At 34.8% G+C, this 15412-nt stretch overlaps 1 protein-coding gene across 1 annotated transcript in view; it reads left to right on the plus strand.

The window, feature by feature from the left end:
- LOC128854888 (homeobox protein homothorax) overlaps positions 1 to 15412 on the plus strand; it is a 304609-nt gene that overhangs the window by 274202 nt on the left and 14995 nt on the right. Inside the window, exon 6 of the mRNA XM_054089344.1 lies at positions 4985 to 5061. Within this exon, the coding sequence (XP_053945319.1) occupies positions 4985 to 5061 (77 nt within the window). The remainder of the gene's footprint in view (positions 1 to 4984; positions 5062 to 15412) is intronic.

The following is a 15412-nucleotide window of genomic DNA, read 5'->3' on the forward strand; positions in this document are numbered from 1 at the left end:
TCAAACCAACTTGCGCAGTCATAAACTACCATCAAACTCTGCTTCAATAAAAACAGGGAACTTGGCGCTGAAGTACAATAGTTAGGCGCATGCAACAGGTTTTGTGGCGCCATTGATTCTGCTGCACTCAAGCAAGGCAGCCAAGCCTAAGCAACCAAAGGCGTCACACACAGCATTGTCATAAATATGTCATCATTATCAGTCTCAAATGACAATATTAATTATTTGTTTACTTCTAAACATAATCATCAAATTGGACGCTAAAACATAGACGCACACACACATGCACAAGTGCTTATGCGCATATGTATGTATGGCGCATGCTAGAATAAAGATAAGCAATACGGGCCACATTTAGTGCTTAGACACTTCATAATCATAAGTCGATATGAATTGAAATGCCTAGAAGTAGTCGGGTACTATTAAGTATGCATGTATGCGTGTGCATATGTATGTATGCACTAAGTTAATTTTTTAGTGATAAATCGTATATTTTTCATTTATTTATCAGCTAAATTGTCATAAGATCAAAGTAAATATTTATTTTGCTATGCAACCGAAAGTACATAGAAATTTATCAAAAATAACGTTAAATTATTGTAATAAACAGTTAAAGCGCCAGCTACTGACTTTTAGTCGAGTGGCCCTGCAGTAAATTGACGAAGTTTGCTACTAGGCTTAATTTTTTACTGCACAGTAGTAGTGTGTTTTGTGCGGTTGCATGGAGCGAAATACACACAGGCATACATACATACAAACATATGAAAGTGTAACACACAGGAGCACTACTTTGTTTAACGCAAACATTTTTCGTATAATATTTTTGAGAGGCCATTTTTGATAAGAGTGCAGCAATTGTGTGGCATGCCACATGACTGCATACTCAGACCTTTCCAACACACACACACACACACACAACGCACATACCAACATATGCACACAAGTGTTTGCTATCAATTTTCCGAGTTTTTTTTCACTTTCATTTTGATTTCGTTTGATTTCATTTTCCACATTTTTCTAGTACAAACAAAAAAATTGTTTGCATTTCTTTACGTATACTATTTTTTTTTTAACATTGCTTTTATTTGGCTCTTACCTAAAACTTTTTTTTATATAATATAAATAAATATTTTTTTTTGTTTTTTGGTTTTTTCTTGCACTTTGTTTACACACTGACGCCACTGTGGCGGCTACTGGTCGTCAAGATTTATGAGGGCGTACATTGGGCCGACCGGGCGCTGATGATGGAGACCTTAAAAAAAATTCAAATAAAACACAGAAATGAAGTGGCAGTGGCATAGCCTGCATTTTCAACTGCACCCGTTTATTTAGGACATTTTGAAGTGGCTGCTCTAACAGCAAACTTGAATTGAAATGAAAACCCATAGATTTACTTGGCGTTTAGTTTACACCTACTACTTCCAGCAACAATAAAATGCATTCAAGTGCTTGCTCTGCTGGCTCGATGGCTGGCTGGCTGGCTGGCGGGCTTTGTGGTTAACTGAACTTTATTGTTTCGTTTATTATTAGAAATACGCATTTGTGTTTGTGTGCGTGTAAAATAATTTAGCCTAAAAGCACAAAAATGCTTCTCAATGTTTACTTAAACAGCTGAATGCCGCCGCACTGGTTGGTGTGTGCATGTGTGCGTGAGTTTTAGTGCGCTTATTAAAATGTCAGTTGCGTATAAAGGTGCTGACAGTTGGACATGCCGTACGCATGATTGATCTGTTTTGCGCCAATGACTTTTTATTGCACATAAATGCGCATACATACAAACAAATATATATACATATACACATATAAATACAAACATATGTACATACATATGTTATGTGTTAAGATTTTGTGGCAGCAATGCTAAGTGTGGCGCTGTATTGACGGTGTTTAGATAAGCTGAAAGCTGTCAAATAAGTGCTTAGTTCAGATTATTATTTTAGTTTATTTGAGCGCGAAAAAAGTAAGGGGTTAGCAACGCAAGCACACACACACACACACACCTTTAAGCAAGCACATTTCTTCACAATTATTTTGTTAATGGGAATTCAGAGAATTTCCTTACACCGAAATATATTTTTCATTTACTTATCAGTTGTTGTGGAAAACGACATAACATTTCACTACTTTCCATTAATTTAGCTGTAAAATTCGTAGAACTGCAAATTTTCCTTAAGAAAAACGGGCGATTTGATTGATTCTTAGATGGTACGTCTTTTTGTTGAGAAACATTTTTTAATACTCCGCGAAGCATTTAGAAGCATCCACTTCACTTAAATTTCGTATTTATCGCCCTTAAAGATGAGTACAGAAAAATACTGCTTTAAGAAAAATATCATTTTATAAAAAACTGCTGCACGCTGGTTTAATAAATAGTAAGAAATATATAAAAATATTTATAAAATATGCATAAAAATACAATGAAATGTCTGTACCTTGAGATCGCCATAAAATAACTCAAAATTAAAAAGAAAATTACAAAAATAAAAAACAAAAATGTTGATCTCGGTTTTTTTTAATTCTGGACTAAAAAATTTTTGGTAATAAAGGAATTAATTGTTTCGTCGAATGAATATTGCAATTTATTACACCGGCCTGAGAGAATCATTATCAAGAACAATCGTTTTGTAGTTAAATTTCTAACGCTAAAGGGTTGACTAAAACATACTCAGACGTTTCAAAACAAAGCCACGTACAGTCAGAGCACAGACCTAACTTGACCAGACAGACCAGACGAAGGTAACCAGTAAGTAATCGAGTGTCACTTCTGTAAGGTTATATTACCTTTATATATCCGGAAAAATGAAACGCACGTGTAAATGCTACGGTGGCTTCATTTCAACTAACTGTACATATGAAAACTAAGAATAACGATTGAACAAAATGTACATGGCTTGCTATGATTCTTACAACTTCTTATTCGCATTGCCTTTTGTATTAAATGAACAATCAAATAGAGAGAGATCGAAAATTTTGGGTATTTTCAGGACTTTTTTTTACAAAAAAGAAAATGAAAAACGATATTTAAATTTTTTAGGCTTTTTATTTAAATTCTTTTACATACAAAAATGAAAAAAAAAAATGTTTGTTTTAATTTTGTTACAATAATTTAAAAAATGAAAATGAACTAAAATTGGACCTCAACGGTGCTGTCCATTTTAGCTCTTCTATTTACCTGAAACACAACAACCAAAAAAATTATTAATCAGTAGGAATGTAGCTATGTCCCGCACTAGAAAAAAAAAATTTTGACAAAATGGCGCGGAATTTGAATTTGGCACTTTAAAAATCGGGTTTTTTGCAGTTTTTTAATAAAAAAACGAAATAATTGAAATAATAATATGATTCGGGCGATAGCCATTGAGGTTGTGGATAACGCATTAAAATTTTAGACGATTCGGTTGAATAGTTTCTTTTTTTTGACAACGAAAAAAGTCGTTTCGAGATAAATGAGTTTAAAGTTTGCGGTACAGGAGCGCGCAGACCACTCTCAACCTAGTTAATAGGCTGTAAAAACTATAATATTGGGAACTTCCGCATGAAAATGTCACAGAATATTCTGAAGATACTACGCTTTTGAAATATCGATAAAACAAAAAAACGATTTTTTTAAATTTCTAGACCACCGGGTCCCCTTGATATGGCAATGAGACTACTAAATCGCAAGTAAAAAAAAAAATTACCAATTGGTATCATCTTGCATTGATGTGCCTGTTTTTTATTTGTGTATCCAGCAGTTTGACGTTTAACTGGAATTTCTCAAATACTTTTCAGCGGTCCATATATAATATTCTCTTGCTTTTACTTTACCAGGTGTATAAGCTTAAATCCGCTGTTTTTTAGTAAAAAAAAACCCATTTTTTTATAGAAAGCAAAAAAATAATTTATTCAAAGTATTTGCCCTCGCTAGCTATACATTTTTCCCATCTCTCGGACAATTTGTGTATACCACGCCAAAAGAATTCTTCATCTTTCGAGGCGAACCACTCGTCAAGCCATTTCCGGACGTCTTCGTACGAATCGAAGTGCTGTTCGGCGAGCGCGTGACCCATCGATGAAAACAGATGATAGTCCGAAGGGGCCAGGTCTGGTGAATAAGCGGGATGAGGTAGCACCTCCCAATTGATTGTCTCCAAGTAGTTTTGGACCATTCTTGACGTGTGCGATGGGGCGTTGTCGTGGAGGAAAATCAGCTTCTCATGTCTTTGTTCATAACGAGACCTTTTTTCACGCAAAGCACGGCGCAATTTGATGAGTTGTTGGTGGTAGCGATGAGAATTAACAGTTTCACCAGGTTTCAACAGCTCATAGTAAACGACACCCTGCTGATCCCACCAAACGCACAGCATCGTCTTGCGTCCAAAGCGATTAGGTCTTGATGAAGAAGTTGATGGTTGGCCGGGATCGACCCATGATTTTTTTCGTTTAGGATTCTCAAAGTATATCCACTTTTCATCGCTAGTCACCACAAGACGCAGGAACGACTTTCTTTTATGCCTAGCCAGCAAGATTTCGCATGTGTTTTGGCGTCGCTCCATCTGTCTATCGTTCAATTCATGGGGTACCCATTTTCCGACTTTTTGGACCTTTCCCATGTCACGTAAACGCATGGAAATGGCTGGTTGAGTGACACCTAACTGCTCGGCAAGCATTTTTTGCGATTGGTGTCAAACAGGTGTCGAACCCATGCAAAAAAAAAATATGGCATTTCTATGGTAACTTGATATGCTCACTAACGCCATCTACGAGCAATCAGCGGATTTAAGCTTACAAGCTGGTACAATACTATCAATTAGGTCGCATACAATTATGCGCTTTCAACTCAAATCGGTCATATCAACTCAAGTAGTTGTTGCTTTCCACATAATTCGCTAAATTTCTTAGTGTTCTTTTGTAATTTCTATACTTCATATTTTTCTTACTTAACAAATTTCATTGCACGTAAAATTAATCGGAGTAATTTTTTGAAACTTGGTATTTATTTCAGCATCCCTACCCCTCCGAGGATCAGAAAAAACAGTTGGCGCAAGATACCGGCCTAACGATACTGCAAGTGAACAATTGGTAAGTGCACTTTTTTTTGATTTTCTTTAAATCGGCATGACCGGTGCAGCCAACTGAGTTCAAAACATGAAGTAAATACGCAAATTGTAAATCGGAACTGAAAAGTGATAGAAAATTAATTAACAAACAAATCAATAATTTTGCGTTTGAAATTACGATGAAATATATGGAGAGTTGAGTCTGAAAAAACATGCCATACAAAATTTGTTTAAAGCACATAACAGGAATAGTTAGTAGCGTCTTAAAAAATAAACATTGAAAAAATCATTTGTAGGGAAATTTAAGTGCTTTCTTTCATATGAAAGTGAATAAAAATAAAACTTGTAACAAAAAAAAAAAAAAAAAATTAATGCAGGGTGGTCAATCTAGTATTTGCAATTAAATTTGATTTGGCTATAAATAAAAGGCCCGTTCCGCCTAGGAACCTTGGAAATATATATTATATATATGATATATATGCAATAAAAAAACGTATAAATAGTTAAAAGAAACAATTTTTTATTGCAAACAGAAATTTTGTTATTTAACACACAATATAATTTAATTTTGTAGCTCATTTCTATGTTTGCTGGTCTTGAAACTTATCTCAAGAAAGTAAACTTCAATTCTATGCTTCAAGATTTCATGCTTTTTCTGAATCGTCTCTGAAAGGTTGGCGCAACATTCATCCTCACAAAAAGTTAAAATCTGGTTCAAGTTTAATTGCAACTTCTAGGTGAGCCATTGATTTTACCGTTTTCTTTGATTATTCGATATTCGTATGTTTTTAACATTTCCGAACTTTGTGAAAGCGAGAAATTAATAGCTGCAAACTATATTTCTGGCATAACAAGAACGTTATTTTTCCTGTCAATGTCAGTGCCAACCCATAGTTCCAATTCCAAATACTATCTGGACCACGTTGCTGGTATTTTGCTTTACAAGAGTACCTACAATCTGTAAAAATCTGGGTAAGCTTCTCTAAGATACGAATGTCGCATTCAGCCTCAACTACCCTCTTGAAATTCTTATTTGAAAAAAACAACGCATTTTCCTTTCCTTTATACTATTTACTAAATTAAAAATGGAAATGTGGAATTTTCTTCTAAATTCCTTATCACGCGAAAAATGCCAACTAAAGTAACGAAAATTCATTTACGCTACTATTACAACCAATCAGTGAAAAAGTTTTACATTTCTTCTTCAAAAGTTCTTTGTTTTCTATTTCTCTTCTGCAAGTATTTGCTAAGTTTGTTTTTTTGTACTACAAAATAAAGAAATTAAGAAAATGCGTTCAGCAAATGAAAAAATAAAGCAAGCATTTCAGGCAAATTAAAAAGAGATGGAAATTCTAGTGAGTAACGCAAAAGTAGGAGAAAAATACCTTTGAGCAAACTTTTTCGATTATAATTCTTGGGACCTGCTCATACAAACACACGCAGACGCCTGCCTTAACGCCACCGATGGCCACAAATCGCCAATTTTCGCTTTTCAAAAGTATTTCGAGCGTTTATTGCCATTGCTTGGCTTTATCCGCCACACTTTTTCTTCTATTTTGCTTCGAAAGAGGCGAGTAAATTGTATAAGAAAATTCCACAAAAGTTTCAGCTGATGGACGCAGAATACAAAAAAAAAGCGAATACTATACTTTTACTTACGCTTGCGTAGGCAGACAGGCGAAGGACATTAGTGGCAACAGACAGCCAAATGAAAGCAGCAAAGCTGCCGTTCTTAGCACACTTTCCGTGGCACAATCTCAGTGTGAGCGGAGGTATGGGGAGTTTATCGTGTAAGGTTGGAAGCTAGAGTAGGCTTTCAAGCAGCAGGCTTCCAAGCAGCATCACCATCTCCGGTGGGTGTTTTTAGCCATCTCATATTGGGTGCTAATGGCTGTTAGTTGGTCATTTAAATGGCTGCCCTGCCCCTTCCCAAGTACCGCATCCAGTACTCATACTCTTCCCGTTTATTTTGATACACACCCACTCCTACTTATTTACCTTCTTACAGCCATTTAGACTTTTATGTGTTTTTAGTTAATTCTATGCCTTTCCACGTTGGCCTCGATCAGCCCACGCCGCTGCACTTTGCCCCTTGCCACTGTTGTTGGTGTATGGTTTTTCGAGCGAATAAATTTAACTAAAATAAGTAGAAAAAGTAAAAAGCAGCCATCACCACAGCCACTCACTTGGCGCTTCAGCGAAGCGGCAAAGCGTCAAACCCACTTTTTAGCCTATAAATATGCTACGTTTATGCCGCCTGCGATATTCCCACTGGATTTCAGCATCCGCCGGTTGATTTTGGGTGTTATTTTCACATTTTTTCTGCCTTCTATTTTTTCTCTGATATACCTCTTGTTGTTATTGTTGTTTTTGCTTTCTTTATTTCGACTTGCGACAAGCAAATCGCCAAGGTGTCAGGCAATAAATTACCAAAAGTGTCTACATTCTGTTTTATATTTCAGTTTTTTCTTCTCTATGCACTTCATTTGAAGCATGCAGGGGCGTTTTCCACTTGCTCACTACGCTTGCTTTGTTATGAGGTGTTGGTGGGAAAAGCGCAAGCCGAATTTCTTTACGCTTTCGTGCATATTTTCTACTAAGTGTGGCGTGGATTTGTTGGCGTTCAAAGAGCGGAGTGTTGCAATTTCCAACTACAAGAAAAAAATGTAATATCAGAAAATATATAAATACTTTCTGCTTTTTTTAATTTTTGGTTGACTGCTTTGTTGGTTTTAATGTATTTTATATATTCCGGGTTTGTTTCCGATATTTGGTTATATTAGTGTGCTCGAGTGAGCGCAAAATTTAATTTAATTGATGCTGTGCATGGACTTTCGGGAGGAACGCTGGGTAGTTGGTAAGCTTTGGGTGACGCATGTGCGAGATTTCTTTCTTTGTTTTGTCACTTGCTGTTTCGAAAAGTTTGATGCAAATATTTTAATTGAATCCGAATGGGGAATTTGGTGCATGTGAAGAACATGCGTGCTTATATACACGTATATACTTATATATACCTATCAAACTGACCTGTTATCTCTTTGCCTATAGTCGGCTATTCAAAGATAAGCGAAGTAAAATTTGTTTAAGTCGGAAAAATTCTTATAATATATTTAGTGATAATTAAAGAAATAGTTCCTTAGTTCGCCTTAAGCAAAAATGAAGATAAGGTTTTAATGACGAATCAGTGCACACAGGCAATATATTAAAAAAAATTTCCCACTCTCGACTAGCGTGCCCAAATTCCTAACACTTAGACCGTTCAACGCGCTCACTCACTCTTGGACATTTCTTCTCTGCATCAATATTTTCAGTGGCACATAGGAAAATTATTTAGACTTGTCAACTCCACAGTCGCGTCTAGTCGTTTCGAAATGAGATCAAAAATTAAGACCACCGCAAGGGTTTTCAAGCTAAGCTTCAAGCGATTATACTAAGAATCAACTACGCACCGCTTCCTCTCTTATCTTGCAATCTGATAACGCTGTGCAAACTCACAATTTTTACAAAGGTTTTAATAGACGATTTTGCTCAATTGAGACCTTCCTAATTTAAAGGCGTTCTCCATTTTTTCAGGTTGGCTCCAGTTTTCGAAACAACGGCAATTGAAAATGTTCCTTGGGGCCTAACTCATTTTGAAATAACCTTCCGTTAAAAATTTTGATATGTGAAACCATTTAAATTTTGAGGTAAATACAAGGTGGCGCAAACTTAGTCATCCTATAGGAATATTTATAACTTTTGCAAATGACGTCATACGTCGATCATATTTGACACTTCTAAACTAGACAGTTGTAGTGTATAAACAGATAATCAAGGTAGCGCGTTGACGATAAAATAAAGATTTCAATCAATCAAATTTTTTTTTATTTAGTAAAAAACTTATTCAAAGAAAAAATTGGATGATTAATTTTGCGCCACCTTGTGTAATATACTTATAAAGTACTATGCAAGAACCAAAAAAACATTTGTAATATTGTATTTTTGTTTCTAGAAAATTTACGTAAATTTTAACTAATTAAGTTAAATCAACTTTCAAAACCTTTGGCATAAAAAAGGACTATTTTTATCAGCTGTGTGTGTGAAGTGTGTGAGTTGGCCAACTGTACACATGTTTTGGGTGCCAGGTAATTTTGCAGCAGACGAATTGGCGAGGAAAGGATCCTATTTGCCCACCCGACATCAACATCCCTCCTACTAACTACACCCAGGTTGCATGGGTTACTAAACTCATCATAAATTTATAAAAATTAAGTGCTAACTTCAAAATTTCTCTCCTGCGAAATAGAAAAAGTCAGTGTTAGCTACTTTTTCATTTTCAGCAAAGATTCAGATTATTTCATACCGCAAAGCACACTACTGCACCATGATCGCACCATACATTTTTAGGTCACATATATGGTTGTTGTAGTTTCTTCAGAAAGCATAATCATTTCAATGATGGTTGAAAGCGTATTCTCAAGCGTAGCTTACCTCAGAGCTGTAAAAAACAATCAAATACGAACCTTTTTCATTTCAAAGAGATAGCGTAGCACACTTTGGCACTGATGTGTTAAGAAGCGACCATCTTGGCTCCTTGGCACCACAAGATCTAGTACAATGGACTCAATTAATGTCTGAGTGCTGCACTTGCTAGTTGTCCCGACAAAACAAAAAAAAAAAAAAAAGATAGCGTAGCATACTAATTGGAAATGTATTTAAAAAACTGCCAAAAAGTAATTTCTCTGAAAAACTTAGAGCCGCAATAGTTTTCATGAAAAATTTTCTGTGAAATTTGTGAAAAAATCGCAAATTATAATATGATTGTGTATATTTATTCATACATATTTATATGCGGCCTTTTTGAAGACAGAAATGCCGCATTGACTCTTTCGTGCGATAAAAATAAATTCTTGTGGACAATTGTGATTACCATAATAAGGGAGGTCACTCGGTTAGCTGGGTACACACTGCGTTAAATAACTTTAGCACTTATTGACAATTTTTGACAACTTATTGGTTTTTATTTTTTGTGTTGTTTTTTTTATTATGCATTTTCGAAGTTTTTTCGTATATGGCAGAAAACACTCAACACCACCGCAAAAAAAAATTGAAAAATCAATACATTTTTTGAACCACTTCAAACTTGTTCTTGATTTAGAGAGTCAAATGGCTATAAAACTGCACGCTTAAAATTTGTCTATAGATTAAAAATGTACTGACTAAAAAATGTGAAATGAAAAATTTTAATGAAAATTATATATTTTTTTCTTAACTTGCAAACAGTTTGAAACTTGAAGTATGTTTTAACAAAAAATACTTAAATTAAATAAAAAACAGTGAAATTGTGTAAACTTATCAATAAGTCGCTGTGCTATAGTTATTACCCTAAGTTGAAATAAAAAATTAAAAAATTTACAAAAAATTTTTCAAAAATATTTGTTTTGGAAAATAGCCCTAATATTCATAAAAGTGCGCGCTGAGATTTTTTTCACTGATTTCAAATACTTAATAGGTGTTATTTAAAACAATTTATTTTATTAAACAGCGCAAAATAATTGCAAATCTAAAACTCTTTCGAATAGAACCAATTTTCTACTATGAATATTATATGTAATTGAAGCCGCTTACCCATCTTAGAAGATTCTTCCTTTTTCCACATAGGCACTTGCGTGTAGTACCAAACTAACAACCCGTTCTCCTCACTGTCCACCTCCCTTTTATTCGTGTTCCAGCGCAATTCTCATAAAGCTTTCGTGTTGCAAACATTTCATATGATTTTATACGCCTGACATTGTCGCAAATGTTGTTTCACCTTTTTTGTATTTTTTTTCTACCACCAACAAGAAATTTTTCTCCACACTTATGTATAGTATGTGTTGTAGTGCCTCTCGTTGCTGTCTAATAAAAAATTCAGTACCTCAACTACGTATATATATTAAGTTTATCCCCTCAAAAGAAACGGTAATGCACAAGGTACGCGCATCGACTGCATGTGGCATGCACTCGTAGTGTAGCAAACTGCATGTTGCAGTACCCGTAATATGATGCCTGCCTTGGCAGTAGAGCACACGGATATCCACTGACAGGCAACCGAAGAAAACAAACAAGGCAGGCAGGCCAGCAAGCCAACAGAGCAAGAAAGGAAACATTTTTGCTTGTGACTGTCAAAATGTTGCGACTGTCGCATAATATTCAAATTTGATGATGAAGTTGTTAGCTGGTCCACGCGCTCACCAAAACATCGGTTTGGCATGCTCAGATGACTAGAGGAGACTCCCATCTAACATTCTGCGCGAATGGAGGACAGACTAGTAGAGTGGAAAAGCGTGGTAAATTGAGTAGGAAATAATTGTCTAGTGAAAAGTGTAGAAAAAATTGTGTATGCAATAAATTTGTCACATGCGATAGTTTAAAGTTTTTGGTATTTATTTTTTTCTTTGGAATTTAATAGCAGAAATTGCTGTGCTGCTGTTGCTTGGTTGACATGAAAAGTTGCTACACTGAAATAATTGTTAGAGAAAGCTTGTCGAGTGCTGCCTGCTAACATTGAAATGAATTTAAATAAGTACAAGCAAATATGTAAATTTACGCCTGTATGTACATATATACAGGTATCCCTTGTATAACGCGGTCTTATACAACGCGGTTTCGATATAACGCGATTTGGAAAAATTAGGTTTCAGTACAACGCGAAATTTAGGCTTATATAATGCGAAGGGGAAAATACATAATTATAAAATCTTAACACTAATTTGCGTACCACATATTTATAATATGTAATGTATTTTTAATGTAAACCGGGAATTACCCTTTTTTGCCTTAGATAGATAGAATAGATATTAATCTAGCACCTTATTACGAAATTGAAAAGGAGCTTAAAAAAACCACCCACCAAAAACTGATTTTGCAATTATAAAACCAGTAGAAGAACCACAAGGTCCCACAACTAGTTTCTTATCCAATAGCGAAAACTATGTTGAAGAAATATCTTCTGATGAAGCTCTTGCTCCCCCAAAACGCCCACGTGCAAAGATCTTTTGAAGACAGTGAAACAGATTAATTACCATATGAAGTTTGAAGAACAACAATAAAGTTTTTAATAATCCTTTAATTTGTTTTAGTTTGCTTTTAAATTTTTTGTTTTGTGTTTTTAATTGTATATTATAAGAAAGTCTGAACTTTAGTATTGAGTTGAAATATATGTGCATCTGTTATTTTGTATGTATTTTATTTAAAAAAAAACCTATTGGAACATAACCCCCAAATTTATATGAAAACTATGTTTTAGATAACGCGGAATTACATAACGCGCAATTCTTCTGGAACGTAACTATCGCGTTATACGAGGGATACCTGTACTCATAAATTAATTTTACATATGAATATATTCACACATACATACATATACACATACATACTATACTTAGTAGATAGTAGACATAGTTGCTAAAAAAATCGTTTGCTACCTACTTCAATTTGCTTGCATATTTTTTTGGCAACAACATTTCTTAACTTTCCCGCCTGCTAGCCATTGAGGCCCCACCCATAGAAACGCCTATGCCTTGTCTTTATCGCCACCTATTTAACCCACCCAAATACTCATTTAAACACTCATAAATCGCAGTTGCGCTCTACGCGCACAAATCATTCATTCATCCATTCACTCACTCAATCGCTCACTCGATTGCTTAATACCGATTGCCATTCGCCTCATGGCCATCAACAACAAACACGTATCTATTGCCAAAAGGCATGCTGACCTAGGTGGTAGCCAGGCAGATATGGCATCATTGGTCCACAATAGCGCCACACATGCCCGTACACAGCGCCAGCAGAAGAATTCATCAAACAAATCACAAGCAACTGGGCAAATTTTCTTTGAAAAAAGAATGAAAAGAACAAAAACACAAAAATGATATGCGGATGTGTAAATAAAAAAGGAGCAAATTTCGTTGCTACTTTTTTGAGGGTGTTTCCAGTGGGTGGTTGGGCTTGAGGCGCCGCGCCATAGTCTTTTCAATGCATTTGATTTGTGTACATGTGGATTTCTAGTGAAACAAGTGTGCGTATGTGTGTGTGTGTATGTTTGCCAGTCCAGTTAAGCTGTTTTGCCATGCAATTTGTTGCTGTTGAAATGCTCGTAAAATGGCGTTTTTGAAGGGTGTTTACGACTTTATATTCTATGGAGCGCAGGCCAAAAAAAAAACAATTCCTGTAAATGTATGTGTGTATGTATGTATGAGTATATATGCACAGGTTGTTCGGTTAGATGCGCGTGTGCTGCTGTTGTTGTATAACTGCGATATGTTTAGTTGTTGTTGATGCTATGTTTTTTCGTGAAGATTCTTTGTTTTTGTTGTACGCCTACAATTAAGGGTTGCTTGCACATTCGACATGCTAATTTAGATGATTTATGCTTTGTTGTAATGGTGCGGAAAGCAATTTCGGAGCGCATCGGTAGAAATTTGGGTGATTCAAAGGAATGCCAATATTTGGATGCTCGTTACAGTAATAAAATGATAATAATGGAAATGCTTTTTAAACGAAATGAGATAAATTGTTATTCTTAAAATTAAATTAAATATCTTAATTGAAGTTTAAATACCAAAATTGATGCGGGAAGATGTATGAAAGGGGGTTTTAAATTTAATAAGAAGATAACGAAGGCTTTATACAACTAGTATTGAAAAAAAATTATTATTTATTAGGCTCACATTTTGCTTTCTCGTCTAATTTAAGAAAAATTAATAAATAGATTTTAGTTTTTATTTTCAACATTTTTTTATTTTGGTTTCGAAGTGGTATAGAAATTTTTTTTCGGATGACCAGCACAGGTAGGTACATTAGGCCTGGTCCGTCGCCATACAAAAAAAAACCTTGGAAAGTTCACGAGTACACTGAAAATTTACCTTAAAAGGATTTCGGCACCATAAAAAAATCTTTTTCTGGATCCTTCTAAAAACCATTGAAATGGTTTTTTTTAAATAACTTAATTTTTTGTTATACGACTTTCAAAAGATGTAGGGCATTATTTCAAGCTTGAAGAGTTCTATATGTCGTTGTTATGCCTTATCCGAGCTCCGAACTCGTTTTTACACAGTTGGCTTACCGAGAGTTGTATGCCCCGAAGATATACTTTTTTTCAGCAATCTCAAGCACCATAAAATTCATTAAAATTTGCTTCTAAACTGTTTTGTTAAAATCATACACAAAAAAGTTATAACACTTGAAGCGTCTAGAATCTCATACGGAACAATTAATCCTTAAGTGCGCGATTTTTCTTTTTCTTTACTTTTTTTTTGTTAAAAATGTATATATTTTTTATTTAAGCAGCTACATATAATAAAAGTGGGGATTTCAACTCCATCTAAAAACAAATTCAGATCCCTTGTCCGTTCACATGGCTTTCTGTGCTGATTCACCATAAGAATACCTATGTAAAAAAAGAGAACTTTGAACTCCCCTAAAAAAATCTTGTTTGTCTTTTCTACTACAATCCATTGCCCATCCTTGCTACTTTTTTATGTTCTATGTACAGTGTAATTATTATCCCTGGTGGTCAAAAATTTGACTAACAAGAATTCCAATTTTTATATATTTAGGGTTATATTACTCAATTTGTATGTCTAGTAAAACTAAGAATAATACGGGGGTTAGACATTTAAAAAATACGTCGCTTTCCGTGTGTGGAAAAAGTTGGAATTTTTTTTTTGGTACGTTCATAGTCCTACATTAGAGCACACTTTGGAGTTAGAGTAATAGTTAAAATATAAAGCTAAGCTAAGCTTTCTAAGTATGTAATAGTCAGTCTTGCTCTATCATGAGCCTACTTTAAGTGAACTTCTATTATTTTACCAAAAAATATATGGAGGCGTTTACTCAGCTCATCGTTTACTGGAGCAGTTAAAGGCAGCAGGACTCTGGGGAGTTGGCTGAAGGTGGAAATTCTTTTGCTGCAAATTCAAAATGAAGAATTAAGCCAAAAAAAAAAAAACTGTGCTCATATGTGCATAAATAATTTTTAGATGCCTGAAATATTTTTAAATATTATTTAATTATTTTTGGCATTCTTAATAATCGCGAATCATTTATACTAGGTGCCAATTTCTTCAAAATAGTACACATTCAATCCTTTTCCAAAAGAAATCTAAACTCACAATCGAAATCAAAGCAAACACAATTTAAACGCTGCGCGCACACACAAAAATTGAGATTTCGTTTGATTTGCCTGGTTTAATAGCTGCTTTAGTGGAATTTTTTCGTTGATCTAACATTAGAGCTGGCTCTAAGCGAAAAAGCCAGTTTTAACTGGACTATGACTTAGATAAGGCACTTTTAAGTAAAATATGCTCTAACTTATTTAGACTCTGGTTGAATATGATTAAAAGCGCCAA

This window comes from Anastrepha ludens, chromosome 2 (genome assembly GCF_028408465.1).
Source record: "Anastrepha ludens isolate Willacy chromosome 2, idAnaLude1.1, whole genome shotgun sequence".
NCBI classification, from domain to species: domain Eukaryota; kingdom Metazoa; phylum Arthropoda; class Insecta; order Diptera; family Tephritidae; genus Anastrepha; species Anastrepha ludens.